The sequence below is a fragment of the Girardinichthys multiradiatus genome, chromosome 15, assembly GCF_021462225.1.
Source record: "Girardinichthys multiradiatus isolate DD_20200921_A chromosome 15, DD_fGirMul_XY1, whole genome shotgun sequence".
In the NCBI taxonomy this organism is placed as follows: Eukaryota; Metazoa; Chordata; class Actinopteri; order Cyprinodontiformes; family Goodeidae; genus Girardinichthys; species Girardinichthys multiradiatus.
This window is the reverse complement of record NC_061808.1, coordinates 1,268,517-1,292,457: the sequence shown is the minus strand read 5'-3', so window position 1 is coordinate 1,292,457 and position 23,941 is coordinate 1,268,517. Positions and strand designations below refer to the sequence as shown.

General features: G+C 45.7%; 3 protein-coding genes across 11 annotated transcripts in view; 1 reads left to right on the top strand and 2 right to left on the bottom strand.

Moving 5' to 3' along the window:
• brf1b (BRF1 RNA polymerase III transcription initiation factor subunit b) overlaps window positions 1–23,941 on the top strand; it is a 28,958-nt gene that overhangs the window by 2,748 nt on the left and 2,269 nt on the right. For both annotated transcript variants that reach the window (XM_047387041.1, XM_047387042.1), the window contains 11 exons: window positions 12,304–12,384; window positions 12,462–12,635; window positions 13,256–13,287; window positions 13,358–13,430; window positions 20,262–20,411; window positions 20,500–20,593; window positions 21,413–21,539; window positions 21,792–21,831; window positions 21,927–22,022; window positions 22,617–22,943; window positions 23,250–23,311. In XM_047387041.1, coding sequence (XP_047242997.1) covers window positions 12,304–12,384; window positions 12,462–12,635; window positions 13,256–13,287; window positions 13,358–13,430; window positions 20,262–20,411; window positions 20,500–20,593; window positions 21,413–21,539; window positions 21,792–21,831; window positions 21,927–22,022; window positions 22,617–22,943; window positions 23,250–23,311 — 1,256 coding nt within the window. The remainder of the gene's footprint in view (window positions 1–12,303; window positions 12,385–12,461; window positions 12,636–13,255; window positions 13,288–13,357; window positions 13,431–20,261; window positions 20,412–20,499; window positions 20,594–21,412; window positions 21,540–21,791; window positions 21,832–21,926; window positions 22,023–22,616; window positions 22,944–23,249; window positions 23,312–23,941) is intronic.
• Window positions 99–10,025, bottom strand: LOC124881473. Of its 5 annotated transcripts, XM_047387039.1 has the most exons (22): window positions 9,927–10,025; window positions 9,792–9,853; window positions 9,159–9,254; window positions 8,960–9,087; window positions 7,781–7,924; window positions 7,631–7,708; window positions 7,259–7,429; window positions 6,809–6,905; window positions 6,513–6,736; window positions 6,261–6,426; window positions 5,950–6,158; window positions 5,631–5,748; window positions 5,335–5,537; window positions 4,656–4,773; window positions 4,350–4,519; window positions 3,220–3,317; window positions 3,039–3,154; window positions 2,754–2,970; window positions 1,804–2,683; window positions 1,266–1,734; window positions 882–1,196; window positions 99–154 (listed from the first exon to the last, which is right to left on the bottom strand). In XM_047387039.1, exons 1-22 carry the CDS (start codon window positions 9,950–9,952, stop codon window positions 141–143), a joined length of 4,119 nt encoding a protein of 1,372 aa, XP_047242995.1. In that variant the 5' UTR covers window positions 9,953–10,025; the 3' UTR covers window positions 99–140. The 5 variants fall into 5 exon arrangements, 4 of the variants coding, with proteins under 4 accessions (XP_047242995.1, XP_047242992.1, XP_047242993.1 ...); XM_047387036.1 differs by having other exon boundaries at window positions 99–1,196; XM_047387037.1 differs by having other exon boundaries at window positions 99–1,196; window positions 9,159–9,239.
• On the bottom strand, window positions 13,640–23,190 carry LOC124881475 (BTB/POZ domain-containing protein 6-B). 4 transcript variants are annotated; one of them, XM_047387045.1, is made up of 5 exons: window positions 23,168–23,190; window positions 18,099–18,334; window positions 17,501–17,591; window positions 17,284–17,402; window positions 13,640–14,814 (listed from the first exon to the last, which is right to left on the bottom strand). In XM_047387045.1, exons 2-5 carry the CDS (start codon window positions 18,296–18,298, stop codon window positions 13,782–13,784), a joined length of 1,443 nt encoding a protein of 480 aa, XP_047243001.1. In that variant the 5' UTR covers window positions 18,299–18,334; window positions 23,168–23,190; the 3' UTR covers window positions 13,640–13,781. The 4 variants fall into 4 exon arrangements, with proteins under 4 accessions (XP_047243001.1, XP_047243000.1, XP_047242999.1 ...); XM_047387044.1 differs by lacking the exon at window positions 23,168–23,190 and adding an exon at window positions 23,051–23,166; XM_047387043.1 differs by lacking the exon at window positions 23,168–23,190 and adding an exon at window positions 19,680–20,237.

Sequence of the window (23,941 nt, the reverse complement as noted above, 5' to 3'; positions counted from 1 at the left end):
TAAAAACCCAGTTTCTTCAGAATCATGCCAGCTGAACATCCTGATGTAAAGTTTACAGCCATGCAGGAAGACATCAAGAACAGGAACCAGAAACAGAACAGCTGAAAAATATTCTTTATTAAACATGGAGGCAACAGTGATCAGAGGTGCACACCTGCAAAGAGACATAATCAGGTTAGAACTTCAACAACAGGTCAGGGTTCAGTTTAATTTTATTCTCACAGCGGTTTCGATCAAACTAAACTGGGTCAGAACAAAGAGCAGAGTTGTTTACTGCAGGTTCCCACAGCTCCATTTTAATCCAGATTAAACTGGGTCTGAACCAAGCAAAACACCTCTGCAGATGGTCATCTGTAACTGATCAGGAATCTGATCTCTAAAACATCTGTTGCATGCATTCAAACTAAAAGAAAGATTCTGATGAGTCCGTTCTGCTGCTCCAAACTGGGTTCCATCCATCTGATTAATTGGGAAAGTGGTCGTCTACTGTACAATAAAGCTGGATTGTTTAGGTGATCTGGTTTAACTAGTCCTGCAGATGAAGGGGTGTTAGTGGGTCATTAAGAGTGGTTTGTGTCCAGGTCACCCATGTAATTATGATTTTAGATCTAAATGGGTCTTTCCTTGTTAAGGGTTTAATAAATATCAACTCCAAATTAACCTGAACACCCTCACTGTCCAGAACCCAGGTATGTTTGATTATTTCAGAGAAATGGTTGGTCAGAAGCAGCTGCTCTGTTCCCAATATGAAAATCTACACCAGCTCCAGAGTTAGTTACCATGGCAACATACAGGGAACAGGTGAACCTGAGGAGATAATGCTTCATAATTCAGATACTTGAATTACACACGTTAATCTGGTGGAGGCACCGTGTTCATACCTCTGATGATTCCTTGGTGAACACTTGTTCCATAAAGACCGGATTCGGCACCACAGGTCAATGTGCTGTGCATCATTGGTTTTGAATCAGAACCATTTGGGTTGGTTTGAGGATGACCCACTTCTGCTTCTCCTGTGGGTGGGCTTTGGGCTCCAGTGTCACCCTGGCTAGGGTTTTGAGGTGTAAAGTTCTGGTAGAACATTCTGCTAACTCCCTCCTTAAGTAAGTGGTCCTGGTTCTGTAAGAGCTCAGATTGGTTCTGAGTCTGCAGTCTCATTCCAAGACCAGTTGGTCTCACTCTGATGAGGGAAGGTTCTGATAGGAAAGATGTCAGTTTTAAAGAAGAAAAGCTAAAACCTCACAAATTCCTTCTTCAGTTCTTACCTGACTTTTGAAGGACAGGTCTTTGAGATAACCTGGACTCCATTCTTGGATCATTTGTCCCAGCCCATAAAGGGATTAGCTGGTGCTCCGGCTGGCTGGAAAACTGGGGGACCAGTGGGTGCTGGTGCTCCGGCTGGCTGGAAAACTGGGGGACCAGTGGGTGCTGGTGCTCCGGCTGGCTGGAAAACTGGGGGACCAGTGGGTGCTGGTGCTCCGGCTGGCTGGAAAACTGGGGGACCAGTGGGTGCTGGTGCTCCGGCTGGCTGGAAAACTGGGGGACCAGTGGGTGCTGGTGCTCCGGCTGGCTGGAAAACTGGGGGACCAGTGGGTGCTGGTGCTCCGGCTGGCTGGAAAACTGGGGGACCAGTGGGTGCTGGTGCTCCGGCTGGCTGGAAAACTGGGGGACCAGTGGGTGCTGGTGCTCCGGCTGGCTGGAAAACTGGGGGACCAGTGGGTGCTGGTGCTCCACCTGTTCGAGAGATGGATCAGTAAAGTTAATGGCCAAAGAGTGATCCAGAAAGCTCTGAAGAACTGGTACCTGCATTGGTGTTAAGGCATCTGGTCTCTCTGGAAGATGTTTTTCTACTGGTTTGGACCCTCTATTCTCAGTAGTTTGTTGATAGGACCTATGGTTCTCATCACCACTGGCAGGTGTCATAGCAAAGACATACTTGGAGAGGTTAGGGCTTTGAGAGTTTGTTTGTTGAACAATAGGTTTTTGGTTGAGACGAAGAACAGAAGAGACAAACTTGCTGGGAGGTTTTACTCTGATGCTCTGCACTCTAGATTGAATGTTCCACTTGACTGGTCCAAGTCCTTCCAGGTTTTGGACCTCTTGGATGGGTACAGTGGTCTGTTTGTTGTAGAGAAACTCCTGCAGGCTATCAGACTGGTCAGGAATAGCACTTTTACCATCACCAGGATCAAGTACTTTCTGTTTACTAGGCTGGGGTAGCTCATTCCTGACATGGCCCTGTGGTTGCAGGAAAGTATGGAGGTGAGGGGCTTGATTTGGCTTATAGTGATACCGATGTTGGTAGACTGGGTTCTGAAGCTCATTGACTGCCATTTCAACACCTGAGGACCCATAGAGGTTTAAGGTGGGCTGCTTTAAGCCTGCCATGCTAGATGAGAGATCAACTGGAAGGCTCTGATGTGATGGATGCTGACCAATGTCACTTTGACCAATAATGGACTGACCCCAGGGTAGACCAGTGTCATCACCTTTAGGGAACTTGTTCAGACTAACAAGTGTCTGACTTGAACTTCCAACATTTTCCCTGGCTGGAGCATTGGGAATCCTGTCAAAGGACCCTAAAGTTATATATTTTTCACTTGGTCCTGGAGTTCCCCAGGCCTCTCCCTTGAAGTTCTTTACTGGTGCATCAAGGTGTTCTGCATCAGGTAACTGATAAAACCTGGAAAGAGACCAACAATTAGACACTGCTTTTATTTATCTGTAACATTATTTAAAATGAGAAGACTTACATGGTCGGTGTTTCTGAAGAATCATCCTGGTTTGAGGAGGATTGCACCTTGTTTTGTCCTCCTGGTACTGTGATGAAGTGGCTCTTTCCTGGTCTGGGTTGAGGCCTGAAGCCAGACAGAGGCAGGGTTCCCACTGTAGATTGGGTTAGGTGGGGTTTGTTTGATGGGGCATTGGTTGTCTCTGAATGCTGATATGGACATTGTTTTTTCATTGAATCTGTCAAAATAGAAAACATTAAATCTTTGACAAAAACCCAAGTCACCCTCATCGTGAAGAACCCTGACCTCTTTGGCTCTCAAAAGCTCTCATTGATCCAAAGCCAGGAGTCACTGAGGTGAAGGTTCGGTCCAAAGAAACTCTGTTGACTGCACTCAAAGGATAGAAGCACCTCACTGTGACCCTGTTAGAGAGTCAGAGGAGTCTGCAGGAAAGTTTTAGGACATTTATTCATATGGTGGAACTTACTTGAACTGAGGTTCCCTGGAGATGAAGTTTGGCCCGTCTGCAATCAGAAGTCGATCATGGAGAATCTCATTCTCGTAGACTATGTACCACTCCCCGACCTGTTAAAATTCTGACGTTACAAGACTTAAGAAATCTTCACAATGACCAACATTGGGACTGTGCTCTCTGAAGGTTTACATACTATTTGCTTCTTACAGAGCTACTGCTGCCTTGACTCTGTACTTTCAACCTAGAAGGTACTCCTGGACCAGTTCATCTTTGTCTTACCCAAGCCCCAGCTGGCTGCAGCAGATCAACCTTAAGTCAGCTAACGGTCCAATTCAAGAGTACGTAATCAATTGAGAATCTGTTAGGTTGCGTGGCTGAATATACTGAATATGGGGGGGGGGGGCTGGATTACACTTTAGGGGACTAAATGATGACATTTGATCAAAGTTACATTTAAAACAGCGCTGAATTCAAAAACATCTCAAAACTCAAGGTTATTAAACGATGTGGCAGGCATGTCCAACTCAGAATGGTCCTGTGGTCTATACAACCCCCACAGCTGGTTTCCCAGCCAGTATTCTCCCAGATCTTGATCAGAGGTGGGGTGTCTGGGGTGCACTGGTCATGCTGAATGCAGCAGCATAGTCTCCATGGCTTCACCAGACCCTGTATAACATCTGTCATTTGTGCAGGGTTAACCTGCACTCATCAGTCAGTCACAGGACATCAATGGCATCTCTACCAAGTCTGGTATTTCTATGGTAAATGCTAATCTGACTACAGGGTGCCAGGCAGAAAGGACACCCAGCTCCAAGTCATTCATGAAGCCTTTCTGATTGGTTGGTCAGAGACAGTCACACCAGTGGCTTGAAGGTGAGTTTGTAGGGTTTTGGCAGTGTTTATCCTGTTCCTCGATGCAGAAGTTGAACGGATATCTGTCCTGATTATAGGCTTAAGGACATCCTACGGTACTGTCAATCTCCTAAAATCTTCCCCCTGGCTTCAGATGAGATTTTCTATGAATTAAGCAAAATTGAATATGTCTGCAAACAGATTACTTCTGAATAAGTCATATAACAGAAAAATAGGGAAGAATTAGCTGGAACGTTCCGTAGTCCATTTCTGACAGAAAACATCCATACCATGGCTCTGGTTCCACAGGAGTCCACCTTGAACTCGAACAAGACGCTGGCTCCATCAGTTTGTTTTGGTTTGCAGCTATGGTCCAACAGACTGGTTTTTTCAGGTTTCACCATGGGCCATGTGGAGGTCGGCGTTGCCACCACCGTCACGGTACCGCCTGCAGAACATACTGAAACCAAAGATTATGAACATTATTGCAGTCAGGATGGGACAATAACTGCATCTGGTTACTTCTGAAGTCAAAGCTTAGCCTCATTCAGGCCTTCTCAGACCAGTTCAGCTTGGCTCTAGAGGAAGAAGGTTACCTATCATGTCTTCTGTTCTGAAGAGACAGCGTTTGGAGGCAGACGCCTGGACTTCTAGAGTTTTGGAATCTCTTAAAAGCAGCTTAAACATTGCATAAAAGTTGGACAAGTTGATGTCCTGGAAAACAAGATGCAACATCTTAGACTGGTCTACATATTCCGTTTATGCATTCAAGTTTGCTCATTCACAAAACCACTTTAGCACCAAGCTAATGACCCAAAAGGAACAAGCCGGTTTGGAGGTAGTTCAGTATGCATGCAGACCAGTGGTGTCTTCAGGCAGTTACTGGAGTATCCTGCAGTCAGAGCTGAGTGAAGGTCCGACAAGATGCCTCAGATTAGACGAGATTACAGTCTGCTTTTGATTGCACCACCTACGCTTTGGTTGCTAAACTATTTTAAATATTACTCAGTGTTATTTTGCTCAAGTTACTAATAATTATGCATCTAAAAACTAATCAATTTCATGTAAATGTAGCAGTTTCCTTTATGATTAAAATCAATCAACAGATGGTACTCTTTAAGGAAAGTCAAGGACTCACTTTACTTTTTGAAGCACTAAACCTCTTTTCATGATCCTGCACTAAGATGTGGAGGGTTTGGTGAAAACTCACCACTTATGGCAGTAAACCATGTGATGTTTTAGCCCACCTGTAAGTTTTGCTTCATGGACTCTCACCTCATAAGTGTAGCCGACAGAGAAAACAGGGACCTCCAGGATGGTTCTGTGGCTGTCGTTGTGGAGGCGGTATCCTCTCTGGTCCACCAGCTGCTCCGTCAGAGGCTCGTGGTCGATGCCCACTTCCCACAGACTCGGAGATTGTTTGACTATGCTGAAGGAAATTCCTCCCTCCAAACACTGAGCCGTTATCTCTGGAGGGACTTCAGGGATAATGTCAGAAGTCTCAATAAACGCAGAGTTCAGAGTGAACAAGAGTGTTCAAAAGGTCTAACCACAGCATCAATCATACTCACATGCATTGAAAACTTGGGCTGTGATAAAGTTCTGGTGGTAGTAGGACTGTCTTTGTGGCACAACGGTTAAAGTGAAGTTTAAATCTATAGAGTACAGTACTACACCTCCACCCACATTCTGTTGTAGAGACAGGAAACAGAAGCCTAAATCAGGCTCTAATGTAGCTGAATAAAACAGTCAACCACTTTGTGGGTTTGATTGGCGCAGTATAGTTACGCAGGCCAACGGATTGAGCAGAACCGACAGCAAAGATGAGATTACCAAACAATAAGAGGCAGCCAGTAAAAACCACTAAAAGATGTTTGATCATATCCTCACCGTCCACTGCACAACAGGATCGTTGAAAGGCAGTTGCAGCTCGTAGGCTTGGCTGCCGTTCACATGAACAATCGGACTGATGCTGAGGCCTTGCTGTGGCTTTCCCAACATCAGCAACCGCTGTCCGTTGATCCAGATTTCCTCCAAGATGACATTTGTTGGAATGTTTCCAAGGTAGACTGTGAACTCTTGATGGTCACTGATCGTCTCTGCAGAGAGAAAAACCACAAGCAGGCAGCCAGACATTTTCAGTCAGTAAGAAGCAGTCACAGTTATCAGGTCTTTACTGATCTCGAAACCTGAAACCTTACTGTTGAGGCTGAAAGGTGGCCTACAGATCAGTGGTGTCTCAAGTACTTTGAATGTTCTGTGTTTGGTGTCAATGATGTGGCCATCATCAAAGACCAGAGAGAAGACATGTTCATACATGAGAGGGACCATATAAAACTCCTTGTACATATTTTCCACTACCAAACTCTGCAGAAAAGAACAGATGAGATTAAAACATACATTTCCCAAAAACCAACTGTTTCAACAATCAGACCCTGTCCTATCCACTGTACCTTCCTGAAGCCGCCTTCTGACCCAAAAGGAACTCCGATCTTCACCATACCTTCTTGGTGAACCAGACTGAGACCTCTGGAGGTGGCAGTAGCTTCATCCAGAAGAAAACCCTCCAGTCCCAAACTGAAGCTCCGACTTTCAAATTCTGCTCTCTCTCCAACCAGATCGGGTAGGACCTGAGGGACCTCCCAGAGCAACAGAGTGCCATCAAATGATCCAGAATCTGAGGGGAAAAACAAAACCATCTGAGCTCTGGTTCAGACTGCAGCTCACCTCTTGTTCTGGATCAACTTACTGAGTGTACATGCCATGGACATGTCAATTATCATCAGCACAAGCTTCTGTTTAAAGAACAGAGAGACCCGGACTGTCTCAACAGGAACATCGTCAACCTGTTAAAAAGGAACACGATGCCATTAGTTTCATTAATATTGTGGATAAAATGTGTCTGAAGAAACCAGGAAGATCTGCTGATGCCAAGGAACATCTGAATTCTCCTTTCATCGGGTTTAAGAAACCACAAACCAGCTTCACACACTAAAAGTCTGTAACTAGTTACTATAAAAGCAGCCCTACTGGTGTTAGGTGCTTGTTTGATTTTAATCTAATGTTTTAGAGGTCAGGGTGATGGTTCAACTTTTCAATTTAAAGGTGCAGACAATCTTTGAGTTTCTGAGTCGAGAACTGGTTTTGCATGAGAAGGGAACTCTTTGAACACCTGGCGTCTCAGTGTGTGGGTACCAACCATGGTGACCTCAGCATACGGCTGTTTGAACGGAGATCGAAGGATCACCCTCTGAGAGGTGGCCATCATGCTGTAGCCCCACCTCTGGGCCTCTGGGATGGACATGGAGGTGGTCTGTCCGTCGCTCTGCAGGAACATCAGCTGCCAGGACAAACTGGCTGTTCTCTGAGCCTGAAGACCAGCAACCAACCATCATCAGTTTAGACCCAGCTCAGGTTATAAGTTGCTGTGTCAGAGACAAAACTAAATCCCAAACAAAGACTACAGAAAACCTTTTTCCTGAAGAAGATTGAGGGGGTCACTGAATTGATTATATGATCATTAGCGACAAAAAAAAAAAAAAAGGACTTATTTAATCTAGGTGTGACTTACCTTAAAGAGAGCTTCCTGCCACACCTGTCCACCCTCCACCCCTTGACCACCACATGAAGACTCTCTGTTCACATTCACCTGACAACAAAACCATAACTGGTCAGTCAGCTGTTAAAAGGCAACACCAGCTTTGGTTAAAGGTGCCCTCACCTCCATGTAGTCTTCCTCACATGTGAGCTCTCTGTGGGTCCAGCTGAGACCAGAACAGACTGCAGAAACAAACTGGCTGCTCAACTTGTCACCACTGCCGTCCTTCACCATCACGTTGAACTTGAAGGTGAACACCTCGTCATTCTAAAAACAGACACACCTAAACACCTGGTGCAAATGCAGGTAAAGCAGAGTGATCTGTGGGCAGGAGTCAGGTGGACAGGTCCGGCCATCCTCCGGGGCCAGGTACCTAGTGTTGGGTTAAGTTTTACTGACAGGTGGAGCCACCTGATTTAAAAAAAAAAAAAACCAAATCAAGGTTTGGTACCTCGTCAGTGATGAGGAACACGGGGTGGTGGAGCTACTCTGTTAGAGAGGCTTGAAGGAAGTCATTTGTGGGACGACATCTAGAGCTGCACAATATTCCACCAATGAATCGTTCTTGTAATATCACTGCATGCAGTACGCATATTGCAAAGAAACACTGGCTGCAATAGTTGTTTACTAATTATTTAAATTTCCAGCATTAAGAGTCTGCCTGTAATACATTTGTTGGCATTTGTTTAATGATGGAAACAGGGTTGAAGCGAAAAACCACCAGATGTCAGCCAGAAGACACCTTTACCATCAAATCTTTTTGTTAAGATTGTAATTTTATTTTTTCCCACCAGTAACAGAGACTGGGGTCCGTTTGGTATGAACCCAAAGCAGAATGACGTTACCACTTCAATTTTGTTCATTTCTATATTCAACATTCTTACAAATGTTCTTGATATTGTGCAGCCAAAACTGGGCCCCAGGAACTTTTTGTGGCAGGTGGACCAACAAGATCGTGGATCTTGATTGAAAAATAGACCAAACGTAAGTTTTCTAGTCATACCGACAAGCGCTCTTACGACAGAGCCATGTTCAGTCAGCCACACTCAGACGAGCGCGCGCATTCATACCTCAATACACTGATGGGTAAGCAACTCAGGGTTAGGTGCCTTGCTCAGGGGCACATCGACATCTGGAAGAAGGAAGCTGGAATTGATACAACTTTCAGATTGCAAGACTACAACTGTTCCCAGCGAACCACAGTCACTCTGCCAGGTGAAGCTACCCCTTCAGAAGGTCCTGGGTTTGGACAGGTAGTTGTTATTTGTGCACAGATGGCACCATGAGGGTGAGCACAGGTACCTGGTTGTGGGTGAAGCAGGCGTAATATGATGCTCTGAAGATGGTGACGCCATCCACCCTGAAGGTGCTGATGGTGTAACCACAGCGGGACGCAAGCTGCTTACTGATGGAGTGGACACCGTCTTCGTCTAAATGAGGACATTACAGATAGTGAGACGTGGACACTCAATGTGTTCGTGTTCAGTGATGAAGAACTGACCGACTGCTTCGAAGTGAGGCACCTGTGCTGAAGCCACTCGGATCCACAGGTACCGATCTCGGCACTCTGACTGAACCAAACCTGCTGACAGAAAACCTGCTGGAACACCTGTAGGTCAAAGGTCACTAATGCCCTAGAAAACATGAATACTTGTGTGAAGCTGCCATGTTTCCTTCTGCAGACTGAGTCACCTGAACATTCAGATCTGGGTCCCAGAGACCATGAAGAACCCAGAGAACTCTTGGACGGCTGCTTACTGTGAATCCAATGACTGAATGAGACCTTAAAAACATCTTGCTTTGACTCAGTTAACATGTCAACTCTAATCAGTAGGAGGAACATCCTGATGTTGGTGATGAGGTCCATTTGGACCTGGTGTATGTGATATAAATTAATAGAAAAGTTTCAGTTTGAAATGAAGCCTGAGAAAAGCAAACACAGGAAGTCTGTGATATTAATCATTAATTAATTGAAATGTTTGGAGAGTTTATGGATGGAAAACATGCAGATATTTAACTTCATGAGGAGGAAAAGCTGCAGGTTTTAATCCTCATGGTTCATCATCTGTAAGTTTAACTTGTGCCACATCAACTGGAACAAAAACCAAAAATCTGCTCAGTCATAGCAGTTTACCCTTCAACTGGGCCCCGGCTCTCGTTTCTCTCATGAAGCAGCTGCAGATCATCAAGAGCAACCTGGAACACAAAGCAGCACAGTTGAGCTTTTACCTGCCCAGGTGAGACTGGTGACAGATCCAGGTAAACTCACCATACGCTCAACACAGTAGCTCTCATCCTGAAACTGGAAACTCTTTCCCCAGCTGGAAGCCCTGTCTCCACTGAGGAAAACTCTGCAGCCAGGTGAGCTAATCACCTGGTTGTCATAGTAACCAAGGAGAGCATCCAGGTGAGGCTGCTTGAGGATGATTACAGCTGAACCAGAGCAGTGGACCTCATCTGACCAATCAGGGGAGAACTTTCATAAAACTCAACTCAGAGATTATTAATGAAGACACAGTTCTCAACATACAGTATGTGGGCCCCATGTGACTGGGTCAGTACTAAGTGGACCAGGGATCACATTGGGTCTCTTCTATGAGACCCACAGGGGTTGTAACCCACATCAGCAAACCCTGTTATGTTGGCCCTAGATGGGGCTCAAATATTAAGACCAGTTTTAAACAGTCATAGAATCCAAATGGGTCTCATTTTGTAACCAGAATCGTTTTGCATCTAACTTAAACAGGCAATTAATAAGTGGCCATTATGTAACCTAATAAAAGTTCCTTATGGGGCCCCTTTATGGTCCAACAGCACCAACATCTTTCATTTAATGAATCTGGAACCACTGTCCAAAGCTAAGAATTCATATCAGAGCTCAGCTTCGGTCACAGGTGTCAGAAAGCAGGGATCCAACCTGGAACCTGGCATTCTGGACCCACCCAGAAGAATGTCCCACTAAGCAGTACCTAATAAATCGGCACCAACACTTTGTGTACACGAGAAAGTCGCTCCAAGGTTTCTATTCTGCAGCAACACCTGAGAATATGCCAGAAAGACTCTAATTAGAATTAGAATTTCTCAAATTCTCCAATTTTTCTTATAATTTTCCTCTGTAAGATAAAAGTTATTCAGGAAGCATCTGAGGTCTTCAGAGAGCTCCTAACGTGAGGAGATGTTCAGAGCAGTGAGGAGGACCTTTAGTGATCCTAAGAGTGTCTGAAGCAGAGAAGATGGAGGAAAGACAGAGAGAAAGGAGAGATCTTCTCCTCCAATGAACAACAGTGAATGAATAAAACGCTACCAGCTCCATGGTGCAGAGATCCACCTCCTAAACAGTCGAGTCAATGAGAACAGAAACTTCTAGAACAATCATATAATTATTAATATAGAGATAAGATTAACTTTATCATCCCTCTAGGAGGAAATTAAATGGTTTCAGCAGCAGGACAGGTTAAAGGTCAACCTCTAGTAAGATGATATTAGGAAGGATCAATGAATGATGGCTCAGTGGTGCAATTGGTAGCACTGTTGCCCTGCAGCGAGAAGGTAGAATGATTTAAATATTTACAGACTGTAAAATGCTTTAAAAAATAAATGTAGAAAAAATATAGATCTACATAAATAGAAAGTGTCTCCAACAGTCCAATAATCTGAGCTCTATATCCAGAGCAGGAAGATATAAATGAGGTGAATCAGTATCTGCTGTAATGTTCATGATGATGTCAGCAGCCTCAGTCTAAATGATCATCTCCAACATCTGTGGAGAAGTTCTCTGGTGCTGCTATCTCCTCTCTAACTTCTGAATGCAGCAGGAACCAGAGCTGCTCACATTCCAGGCTGGTGCTGAAAGCAGAGGGAACGACGCATTGATCTACTGGGAATGTCTGTTGGTTCCCACCGTGATCCCAGAACCAAATCTACCTTTAACACTCCTCTCTTCTCCTCCACCAGCAGGCTCTGCTCCTCTGTTCACTTCGCTTTTCTCCAAACTATCATTTAACCAAACTAAACCTCATTAAACAAGGAGGAGATCGCAGTAAAATGCTGAATTTAATATAAATATGAAATTAATTCATATGAAATAGATGCAGAATGAAAACGAGCTGCATGGAGAATAAATCTATTAATAAGCAAATCAGAATAATGATGATCATATAAATAAGCTACGTTCAAACATGTTGATGCTGTGAGACAATTCATTTAATTTTGCTAAGTTTTATCATGATTTAAACATTTCTGAATCCAGTTAAATTCTATCATCGGTTCTTTTCGGGTCAACCAGACCTCCTCATTGAGAGGAGTTTCTGTCGTCTCCTCCTCAGAGTCTCAGCAGAGAACTGAACCACTGAAGCTGGGAGTCCTTGGCAGGAATGTTGAGGATAAGTTAGGAGCTCTGAGAGACTCTGAGGACCTTCAAGAATACGGGTCCTGGTGTTTAGTTCCCAGGACCCCACTGCAGCTCTCCAAGGCTCACTTTGGCTCCATTGGGTTTTCTAACAAGGTGAAGCAGCAGCAGTTCGGTCCAGAGGAGCTCCATCATCAGAATATTCTAATTCACCTTGAAATAATTGATTGATGATCAGTTTGGAACTGAATCCGTTTCCTTGAACTTTAAAGCTTTGTCTTTGTGTGTTTGTTGCCAGGTCCGGTTAAAGCTCCTCTCCTTGGTTCTGGTTTCCACACTGGTGTTGGAAAGGAGTCCAGGGCCCAGACGCTGCAGAACGGTGAGTTCAGGACGTGTTCAGATGTTTTTAGATGTTTCTACTTGTCTCCAGGTGTGATGAGCTGTGTCTGTCTGCAGGTAAACGTCAGATCCAGCAGCTTGGCAGCCAGCTGCAGCTCAACCAGCACTGTCTGGACACGGCCTTCAACTTCTTCAAGCTGGTCGTCAGCAAACACCTGACCAGAGGACGGAGAACGGAGCACGTCATCGCCGCCTGCCTCTACCTGGTGTGCCGCACCGAAGGCACGCCTCGTATCCTAGCAACCATCCTCAGTCACCTGCTGAGCTCCCGGTGAAAAACGTTTACCGGTTTTTATCTTCACACATCCTGTTCTTGTTTCTTTGTAATTCTACACATTTCACATTAAAGGTATTTTATGAATATTCATTTTATTAAATAAACATTTAGTTACATCATTTTTTACAGAAATGAACTTATAAAAATAATGCAGGAAGAATTTGTCTAATTAAGAAAAAATAAATAATATTTGCTAATGACAAAATAATTTTTTTTAAGTAGAAAACTCTAAATAAAAATGTAGTTACATCATTTTTTACAGAAATGAACAAATAAAAATAAGACACTGAATAATTAGAAAATTATTAAAAATTTGTATTTTATACATTTGTAAAGAAAAACAAATAATCTTTTTACAGAAATAAATAAAAATGCTATAATTATTTTTTATTGGCTTGTTACATTTTTCTTGTAAATTGGATCAGCAGCTCCGAACTCCTCATCAGAATTCATCAGTCCAGAAGAACCTGTTCAGACTCTAATGAATGGTTCAGTTAGTGAACTGATTCTGATGCTGCCACAGGGAGCAGCATCAGAATGAGCCCGACCCGTTTTTTCCTGAACCAAGCTTCAGACATGCTGCTGGACCTGAGTGACCTGCTTCAGGTAGGACTGACGTCGGGATTGGCCGATTCTCTGAGCTCTGGACCAATCATGGTGTGTTTTCTGTGTCCAGGTGAATGTCTACATCCTGGGAAAGACCTTCCTGCTGCTGGCCCGGGAGCTGTGCATCAACGCGCCCGCCATCGGTGAGACTTCCTGTCACCATCATGAGATGATTACAGAGGAGATCATGTGACCTGAGAGGTGGTCAGACTCACCTGTCCCAGGTCAGATTTTACTAAAACAGGCATTTCCCAGCATGCTCTCTGCTGAAGAAAGGTCTTCATTGTATCTACAGTGACCTCTGGTGGCAGCAGTAGGAAATCACAGCTGACAAAAAACAAAGACACTTGACTTTCAGTCACACAAACTTTAATGATTGAAACAGAACCAGAAACTCTATCAGAACTATAACCACTAATTCTATCAGCACCAGAATCTATCAGAATCAGATTCTTCCTGCTAAATTGAGGTCTTTCAGTCCATCACGTCCAGGTTCAGCAGTAAAAGATCAGTTCTGGGATCTGCCCCCCCTGCACACCAGTACCATTGGTACTGTCTGAGGAGCACTGGAACTGGAAGGTCACCTTCCCACACTGCACCTCAGTCATTCCCTCCTGTCCAAAGTAACTGAGCTCGTTTCCATCCAGGACGGCGCTGACCGTGTAAAAGGTGTCCTGCTCCACCTGGACCGGGTGTTCGAACCAGACGGGGAAGGTGGAGCTTGATCCGTCTGACAGGAATTTGGTGAGGTTCTGGGCTAGAAGAGTTCCCTGCCTCTTTAGCTCGATTCTCACGCTGTACTCAGCCTTCCCGCCGCTGGACCCATACAGGCCAAGCCCGGCGATAAAGATCCTGCGGTCCACAGCGAACTGGATGCTGTCGCAGCGCCCCCTGTAGCGCCACTGGTTGCTGCGGTAGGCAGAGGCCTGGAAGCGGTGGCACCTCTGCGGCGCCAGTCCGACCCGTTTGCCTATAGGGAAGTCCAGTTGAGGTTTGTTGGTGGCGGTGTACCACAGGAAGATGTTGTGGGTCTCTGTGAGCGTCAGCACGTCTGACTGCGCCGGTCCATCTGCAAACTCCTGCAGGGACATGGAGGGGACCCGGAGCAGGTATAGGGCCTTCCCAAGCACAGTCCGCTGGTTTTGAGGGGTCACCGTCAGGCCCTGTCGCCGACACTCTGCCGCCGCCCAGCTCAGCGCCGCCTGGAATACTGCCGCCTCCCGGATGTTGAGCGTCTCCCTCTGCAGGACTATCTCCAGCGTGGGCCGGTCAATCTCGCAGAACCCCTCAGATCGCAGCGCCAGCTCGGTCTGAGCGTCGATCACCTCCCAGCAGCGCTGCGTAAGCTCCGCCTCCTCAAACAGCCGGCTCTGGGACAGCAGCACGCAGGCGTTCTTCGCCTCCAGGCTTGTCTCCAGGAAGCCAACGCACGCCTTTGCTACGGCCGGAACGATGTACTTCTTTGCAGCGTAAAGTGTGGCCAGCACCGTGTCGGCATCCAGCTCCACCTCATCGCTGTACATGTACCTGAGACGCGGGACAAAAGGAACGTTAGAGAACATCGTTAGGCAGACATTTTTAGATCCTTCTAGAGATGTTCAGTGTGATTTCAGTCCAGGCTCTGAATCGTCATTTTAGTCTGAAGTCCACAGCACCCTGAAGCAGGTTCACATGAAGAATCCATCTAGTTGCTGTGTTTTTTGTCATCTATGAAAACTAGTCACCCAGTTTTTGCTACAGAACTCATCCCCACACCATGATCCTGCCGTCACCATGCTTCCCAGTAGAGAAGGTATTAGCCAGGGGATGACCACAGAATTCAACCATCAGTCTTTACTGATGGTTGACCTTCTGGATGGTCCTCCATATCTACACAAGCAAACGGAGGAGCTCTGCCTTAGTGACCACTGGGTTCTTGGTGGCCTCTCTGAACAAGGTTCTTCTTCCCTGATAACTTAGTTTGCTCAGGGCTGTCTGATCTAAGGAGGGTCCTGGTAGCTTCAAACCTTTTCCAGATAATAGAGACCACACGGGACCTTCAACGCTGCTGACATTTCTTTGTGTCCCTCAGCTGTGAGCTCTTCTATAGACCAGATCTTATCCAAGGATCTGGTCCACAGGTGCACTCCAGGTGCACTGCAGAAGCATCTGCAGTATCTGAGACAGAGGGGACACTGACGGGACAAGCCTAGTCCGTACAGAGACACCTGATCCAGATGGTACCCTGGAACAGTTCTGTCCACACAGAGAGAGATGTTAAAACCCGATATGATCGATCACTGCAGAGCGATTAGATGATTAGATGTGGAGATCAGATCCACTGTGGAAGATGGAGGCCGTTTCTCATTCAGATTGTTTATAATAAGAGCTGATCCGTATGTGGCTGGACATCCTTCAGCAGAACCAACTGGACCCCCTTCATCTTCAAGAAGCCTTTGACTCCAGTGCATCTCACTAAACAAGATTATCTAAATATTCACTCTATATGAATTTTCCTGTTTGAATTAAATTACCAAAATAAAAAGATAGTCTAACTAATAGTTTTGCAGCTGTGAACCGAGGGTCCAGCAGAGACACGACTAAAACAGTCTTAGTGGTTCTAAAGCAGGTCCGAACAGGTCTGATTTAGTCTGAACCCGGTCTAAAACGGTCAAGACCAGGTCTGAACCAGTCTGAATGGGTCTGAATCAAGTTTGAACCAGTCTGAATGGGTGTGAATCAGGTCTGAACCAGTCTGAATGGGTCTGAATCAGGTCTGAACCAGTCTGAATGGGTGTGAATCAGGTTTGAACCAATCTGAATGGGTCTGAATCAGGTTTGAACCAGTCTGAATGGGTGTGAATCAGGTTTGAACCAGTCTGAATGGGTGTGAATCAGGTTTGAACCAATCTGAATGGGTGTGAATCAGGTCTGAACCAGTCTGAATGGGTGTGAATCAGGTTTGAACCAATCTGAATGGGTGTGAATCAGGTTTGAACCAGTCTGAATGGGTCTGAATCAGGTCTGAACCAGTCTGAATGGGTCTGAATCAGGTCTGAACCAGTCTGAATGGGTGTGAATCAGGTTTGAACCAGTCTGAATGGGTCTGAATCAGGTCTGAACCAGTCTGAATGGGTGTGAATCAGGTTTGAACCAGTCTGAATGGGTGTGAATCAGGTTTGAACCAGTCTGAATGGGTGTGAATCAGGTCTGAACCAGTCTGAATGGGTGTGAATCAGGTTTGAACCAATCTGAATGGGTGTGAATCAGGTTTGAACCAGTCTGAATGGGTCTGAATCAGGTCTGAACCAGTCTGAATGGGTCTGAATCAGGTCTGAACCAGTCTGAATGGGTGTGAATCAGGTTTGAACCAGTCTGAATGGGTCTGAATCAGGTCTGAACCAGTCTGAATGGGTGTGAATCAGGTTTGAACCAGTCTGAATGGGTGTGAATCAGGTTTGAACCAGTCTGAATGGGTGTGAATCAGGTTTGAACCAGTCTGAATGGGTGTGAATCAGGTTTGAACCAGTCTGAATGGGTGTGAATCAGGTTTGAACCAGTCTGAATGGGTCTGAATCAGGTTTGAACCAATCTGAATGGGTCTGAATCAGGTCTGAACCAGTCTGAAGGGGTGTGAATCAGGTTTGAACCAGTCTGAATGGGTCTGAATCAGGTTTGAACCAGTCTGAATGGGTCTGAATCAGGTTTGAACCAGTCTGAATGGGTGTGAATCAGGTCTGAACCAGTCTGAATGGGTCTGAATCAGGTTTGAACAAATCTGAATGGGTCTGAATCAGGTTTGAACCAGTCTGAATGGGTCTGAATCAGGTTTGAACCAGTCTGAATGGGTCTGAATCAGGTTTGAACCAGGTCTACCACTGTCCGAACTGTTGTGAACATGTCTGAAGCAGGTCTCACTGGGTCTGAATTTGATCTACACAGTTCCAAACCAAGTCCAAACAGTTCTGGGAGTTCAGTCCTGGTTCAGAACAGTCCTGGTCCCATGGCTGGACTCACTTTAACAAGGTGAGGAAAGCAGCTGGTTCCACATCAGGGATGTGGATCTCCGACTGTCCTTCTGCCAGATCTCCATAGAACATGGCTCCAAACACAGAGCTGCCAACTGCCAGGACATACTACAACACAGACAGGAAAAGGGTCAGAACCAGCCAGAAAACCCAAAATATGAGAACAACAATAAGAGTCCAGGGTCAAAGTAGAGCAGGTTCTGTACCTTATGAGCTGGGATGGTCTGTGTTTCTCCTGGTGGACCCACGATGAAGTGAATGTCAGCCATGTGCTCATTGTTGAACATCAGAGCGTTCCTGCACATCAACAAACAAAGAGGAACCAGCTGCTGACTGGTTTTACATCACCTGTCAGCAGGGGGCGCTGGTCATGGGTCCCTTTTACTACTTTGTACCATAGCAGTTCTGGTCACGTCTTACTCATATTTTTGGGTTCAAAGTGGAGCTGCCTGCATGGAGATGTTTCAGGATGACCCTAGGTCAGTTTGGTTGCACCCGACTGACCTCAAGTCATTTTCTATAATCTACTCATAGTCTGCTGTAGGAGGTCGGTCCTGCTGGCGGCTGGGTAGTATTGCTTAGGTCACGGGTCAGAATCTGTCGGATCTGATAGGAGTCAACTGGTCCCATCTGGGATCAGAACCATAATAAATTAAAACATGGTGGAATATAATGTTTATAAAAATGTTGAACTACAACAATAAGTGACCTGATGCACAATGGTCCAAGTCTGTGGGAATAAAATATGGACGGGTCGAGCAGTGAGCAGCAGAACCCGCCCACACCTCTATGTTGTTTGTTTACCTCTCTCTCAGGGTGGGGTGGGCTCCCTGCCAGCTGTGTCTCTCCTCGCCACCATCTTGGTTATCATTGTTGTTGTTTACGTGAACGGCGTTCCGCTCAGCTGACTGCTCCGGCTCACTTAGCTGGATGAAGTTTGTCTTCGTCTCCTCCTCTTCCTCCTCACCGTGTGGAAGGCTGGTGGAGAAAAGCTCCGCTGCCATCTCCTCCTCCTCCTGACGTCACAGCATGGCCGCTTCCTGTTGGAGTCAGAGGGAATCTGAGGATTATAATCCAGATAATCTGACAGCCTGACAAACAGCTGCTGCAGCTGGCAGCGTCAGAATGAAGCCTCGGCAAACTGAACTCAGAGATCCGGTTAGTTCCGTGTTTCCACTTCTTTAACTGGATCTCTGGAAATCATTCCTACAGTCTGGAATCTGACGGTCTATTTGGTAGAAGGAATGCTTCAAACTGGAATGGTCCTTCAGGTTGGGAGCAGTTCCAGTATCAAGCTGGTCCTGGGCGATTTTCCATCATGACTGAAAGACCCAGAACCTTGATCCAAGCAGCATCTGTAGGCTCTGCCTTAGAGATAAGGAGATGAGCTCCATCATCTAAGGAGAACATGGAGTAGAGGTGCTGCTCCCCCCATTGAAAGGAGTCAGCTGAGGTGGTTCATCTGGTCAGGATGCGTCCTGGATGTCTCCAGTTAAAGGCTTTTCCCAGGACTTCCTATTGGAAGGAGATCCCTGGGGCAGACCCAGGACTCCCTCACACCTTGAGGTTCTCCAGGAAAAGATGAAGAGTGTTGCTGGGTTTCCCTCCTGAAACTTGAGCTGACCTCAGATAAACAGAAAACAGTCTTTATATTTCCAGATTGTATTCTTTGTCCCAGGATCTATAAAATGGATAAACAGGAATCAGTCCAACCAGAGTGGATGACAGGAATTCTCCTGGATGGACCTTCTACCTGGACAGGGGCGCCATAGTTCTGGCTTTCCTCCAACTGGAGGAGCTGCAGTGACATTCCCAGCTCTCCCATTTCCTGATGTTTAAAGATGAAACGCTGGACAACTTTAGGAATATCTGCTGGAAATTTAGACCAAACTGACGGGAAATTCTGGAGAACTGGGTCTGGAATAGGATCTGGGATCTCTGGGTGAAAATCCCAGAAATCCTTCAGGTCAGGAGAGAAAAGCTGCTTTTTCTAGACTGAATCCAACATCTATTCCGGGATCCAGACAGGAACACCGAACCGAGGGCACTGAATCACTGATTGATTACTAAGCCTGGTGTATGGGTCAGAGCTTTGAGCCTGGGTTCGGAGGTTCTGATGTCATAATAACGCATTTATCGGAACGGTACCTCATTACTGAACATTATTTTTATCCCGAACCAACGGATCCAGCAAAACCAGTTCCGGCTGCACAACAGTGATCCGGTTCTGACTTAAAGAGCTGCAGAGCAGAAACTGAACTGATGGTTCGGTTCTGACCGCAGAGTTCTGCTGACCAGTCCGGTGCCATGATCAGTTATCAACGACCCACTATGCGGACAGAGCCGGTCCGTTTCGTGCACAGTTCATATGTAAATGCGTGTTACCTTTCGGACCCACTCTGGTTCGGTCCGGATTAAAACCTGTGCCCTCTCTGCTGTCCGCCTCCGGCCGCCATCTTGGAATCATGAGCTTGTGTTTTTCTGTGGTTCTCCACCAGGGGGAGTTCTAAGTTCCAGCATGGGGATCCGGCCAGTCCAAACAGTTCAGGTTCTGATTCATAACTTGGAACAAAAGGCTCAATTCAGGAAAGATCCCCTTTCCTCCGGATTCCTAGTTTTTCTTGGAAATATCTGGATTAATAAACATGAAGCTGTTCCAGAATGAGAATGAAGATGAGGTCCTGATCTATGTTCTGGTCCTGATCCAGTCTGGCTATGAGGTGTTATGAGAAGAACCTGTAGGCCCAAACAAGCCAGAAAGAAAACAGTTTATTTGTTCTTCTGATTCATTCTGAAGTTCATGTTTTGAGCTGCTGGGTTCAAACTGTGACCATAAAAGTTTCTATTTAAAAAAAGCTGAAGGTTCTCCAACACTGTCATGGTCCAACACCTGTACGATCACCTGGCAGAGAGGCTTCTACAGTGACTCAGGTAACCACACCTGACTTTGTTTTTCCTTCCCCTTAGACCCCTGCCTGTACATCCCTCGCTTTGCTCACATGTTAGAGTTTGGAGACAAGAACCACGAGGTTTCCATGACGGCTCTTCGTCTGGTTCAGAGAATGAAGAGGGACTGGATGCACACGGGTCGCCGACCGTCCGGGCTCTGTGGAGCAGGTAAAACTGGAAGGTTGTCACCATGGTAACGGCTGTCACCAACATTCATGTGCATCATGAGATGAACGGCCGCTCTCCTCCTCCTCAGCTCTCCTGGTAGCGGCTCGGATGCACAAGTTTCGTTGTTCAGTGAAGGACGTGATCAGCGTGGTGAAGGTGTGCCAGACCACTCTGAGGAAGAGGTGAGTGCTGCAGCAGATCCTAGTAGATCCCCTATAGATCTCAGGTAGTGGACTACAGTACATCTTGCTCAGTTGATGGGATCCAGCTCAGTATGGATCCCTGAGGATGCTGCAGAATTACAGGAGAACATTTCAACCAGATTTCCAGGGCCCCAGGGAGGTCTCAGGGATTTACAGGACAATAGATGCCAGAAAACCCCAATAAGTAGATCCTAACTGATACTGATGCTTCCAACTAAACATTAAAGATTATTTTAGGAACATACAGGAAGACCCACATGAATCCTTGCCAATAGATTCAGGTTTCAGTCACCAGATGCCATCCAATCCTGGTGGACCCATCTGGATTCCAAAGGATCACAACAGATTTATTTTAGCTGATCACAGGAATCTACGAGACAGCATATCCTATCCAGAAGTTCTCAACATATCCCAGGAGACCTCAGTCAGTAGATCCAAGCTGATCCGTATGTTTCCAAGTAGATCTTAATCAGATTGGGTATAAGAAGATGCAGGTAAATTCAGGTCACTGGATTCATGTTGCTGTCAGTTGATCCTACCAGATCCCCATCTATCCCAGTCACTAGATCCTAGATTATACTAATCTTTCCTTTCTGAATAGATTGGTCTAGAAAAGTGTGGATAAATTCGAATGTTGGTGTGTAGATCCCATCAGATCCTAGTTGATCCAATTCAGTAGATCCAAGCAGATTCTAGTCTTTCCCTTTTAGATTAAACCACAGTTTATAAAAGTTTGACGGTGTTGGTTTTGGTCAAAATATCCAACCAGATCCCAGCTCCCTTCTACGTTCACTGCAGGTTAACAGAGTTTGAGGACACGCCCACCAGTCAGCTGACCATCGATGAGTTCATGAGAGTGGATCTGGAGCAGGAATGTGATCCTCCGTCCTTCACTGCTGGACAGCACAAAGTCAAGATGCAGCAGGTAGATCTCCCAGCCTCTGATTGGCTGTCTAACCCTTTGAAGCTAGGCCACACCGGCAGGGACTCTGTGTTTTACAGTGAGATTGTGTCAGGTGCTTTTACCTGTAAGGCCTAAATGTCTGAGCATGCTCAGTTTGGAGAGTGATTAACATTCCTGAAAAACAACCTGAGTCAACTGTTTAGTTTTTGACTTCATGCCCTGCTCAGCCAGGAGAGATAAACACTGAAGTGGACTCAATGTTTTCCTCCACAGCTGGAGCAAGAGCTGGCCCGGAAGTTGGACGAAGTGGAAGGTCAGTCTCTAAAATCTTTCAAGAAACCTGAAAGATGTTCAGGGGTTAGAGGAAACACCTAATGAACTGACTCAAGTTTGCTTTGATTCTGTCAGGAGAGATCAGCTGCTACAAAGAAGAAATAGAGACTGAGCTGGAAAAGAGTCGACCCAAACTGAGGGGAATCTACGCTGCCTACGCCAAAGAAATTGGTCTGTTAAGAACCCACAATGCTTCAGAATCTACAGAAATACATCTTCAACAAAATGTAGCAGGGGAATCAATCAGTCAGACCAGTTTACACACAGACACAAACTCCCTTTTAAAAAGAAGAGGACTCCAGGAGAATCAGAACCAGGTTCAACATGAGCCTCTGTATGAGAATGTAGTGAAGAGGATGAAAGTGGTCATTATGTCCTCCAGCAGTCTAAGCCTATAGCAACATAACTACAGAGATAGTTCAGGATAATCTAACCCATTCTAACTATAAGCTTTATGAAAAAGGAAAGTTTTAATCCTAGCCTTAAAAGTAGACAGGGTGTCTGCCTCACGGACTAAAACTGGGAGCTGGTTGATGAATATGACACCACGGTTCTTTACATTATTCCTGGAGGACACGTTGATGCCATCCAGATTAGGAAACCCCCAAAACAAGTCATCCAGGTTTTAAATGTAGTTACTCAGTGTAACCAGGTCTAATTTGAAGGTTGTGTTTTATTGTGTGCTCATGGTTTCCTCTTCAGTCATAAATCAGAGCAAGACGGAGGGCTTGGTAAAGAGAGTGAATTGTTCTTTCTTGCTTTTAGATCCGGAAGATGAGGAAGTTCTGTCCTCTACATCTGACATGGAGGAGAGGGAGAGGGAGGGAGAAAATGCTGACCTCCAAGCTGCTACCCAGCACCTGACGCAGGACTTCCTGTGTCAGGTAATCCAGGAGGAGGGGGGGCAGGGTAAGACGACACCTGAAGGTGTTTACAGCCAGGAAGCTGCACCAGAAAAGGAGGGAACAGGGGTACACTCCCAGGTCACTCCTCTGTCCTCCATCCTGGGAAAGCTGCCGAGCACTGCCAGCCTGGGTCTCCAGGAGACCTTTAAGACCTTCGATAAGTCAGAACCAAGCGAGGAACCAAATGGTAAGAGAGAAATATTACATCATTAATTAACCACAATAGCAATGACCAGTCATCATCAATTAATAATCATCATCATCATCAAATAATAAACCCAACTAACCAGTTACCTTATCAAACAGCCAACATTTTATCATTAGGTGACCAAAATGAACCCTAGAGAACCAGGTCTATCAATTAACCACTGTGATTAACCTGTTATTTCATCAAATAATTAGTTACACCACCAAGCAACGCTGTCTCATCATGGCGGCACTGTTTTTAAATCATCCACAGATCTGAAGCAGCTGCGTGTGTTTTGTTTTCCAGAGAAGCTGTCTCAGACTGGAGAGCTGGACCTGGAAGGTATTGATGATCAGGAGATCGATAAGGTGAGCTCATCCCAGCGTCTTACATGAGGCAGACATACAAGGGGTTGGACAATGAAACTGAAACACCTGTCATTTTATTGTGGGAGGTTTCATGGCTAAATTGGAGCAGCCTGGTAACCAGTCTTCATTGATTGCACATTGCACCAGTAAGAGCAGAGTGTGAAGGTTCAATTAGCAGGGTAAGAGCACAGTTTTACTCAAAATATTGAAATGCACACAACATTATGGGTGACATACCAGAGTTCAAAAGAGGACAAATTGTTGGTGCATGTCTTGCTGGCGCATCTGTGACCAAGACAGCAAGTCTTTGTGATGTATCAAGAGCCACGGTATCCAGGGTAATGTCAGCATACCACCGAGAAGGACGAACCACATCCAACAGGATTAACTGTGGACGCAAGAGGAAGCTGTCTGAAAGGGATGTTCGGGTGCTAACCTGGATTGTATCAAAAAAACATAAAACCACGGCTGCCCAAATCACAGCAGAATTAAATGAGCACCTCAACTCTCCTGTTTCCACCAGAACTGTCCATCAGGAGCTCCACAGGGTCAATATACACGGCCGGGCTGCTATAGCCAAACCTTTGGTCAGTCATGCCAATGCCAAACGTCGGTTTCAATGGTGCAAGG

Coding starts and splice junctions, on each gene's coding strand:
- LOC124881473 (XM_047387036.1), bottom strand. CDS start 9,952: ATGAGAGCTACTGTGTTGAGCGTATG. Junction 9,088..9,158: donor GCCTCACTTCGAAGCAGTCG/GTCAGTTCTTCA, acceptor GTCCTCATTTAG/ACGAAGACGGTGTCCACTCC. Junction 3,318..4,349: donor CCTGTGGAACCAGAGCCATG/GTATGGATGTTT, acceptor GAATTTTAACAG/GTCGGGGAGTGGTACATAGT.
- LOC124881475 (XM_047387045.1), bottom strand. CDS start 18,298: ATGGCAGCGGAGCTTTTCTCCACCAGCCTTCCACACGGTGAGGAGGAA. Junction 17,592..18,098: donor CACCCCACCCTGAGAGAGAG/GTAAACAAACAA, acceptor GTTGATGTGCAG/GAACGCTCTGATGTTCAACA. Junction 14,815..17,283: donor GCTTTCCTCACCTTGTTAAA/GTGAGTCCAGCC, acceptor CCCGCGTCTCAG/GTACATGTACAGCGATGAGG.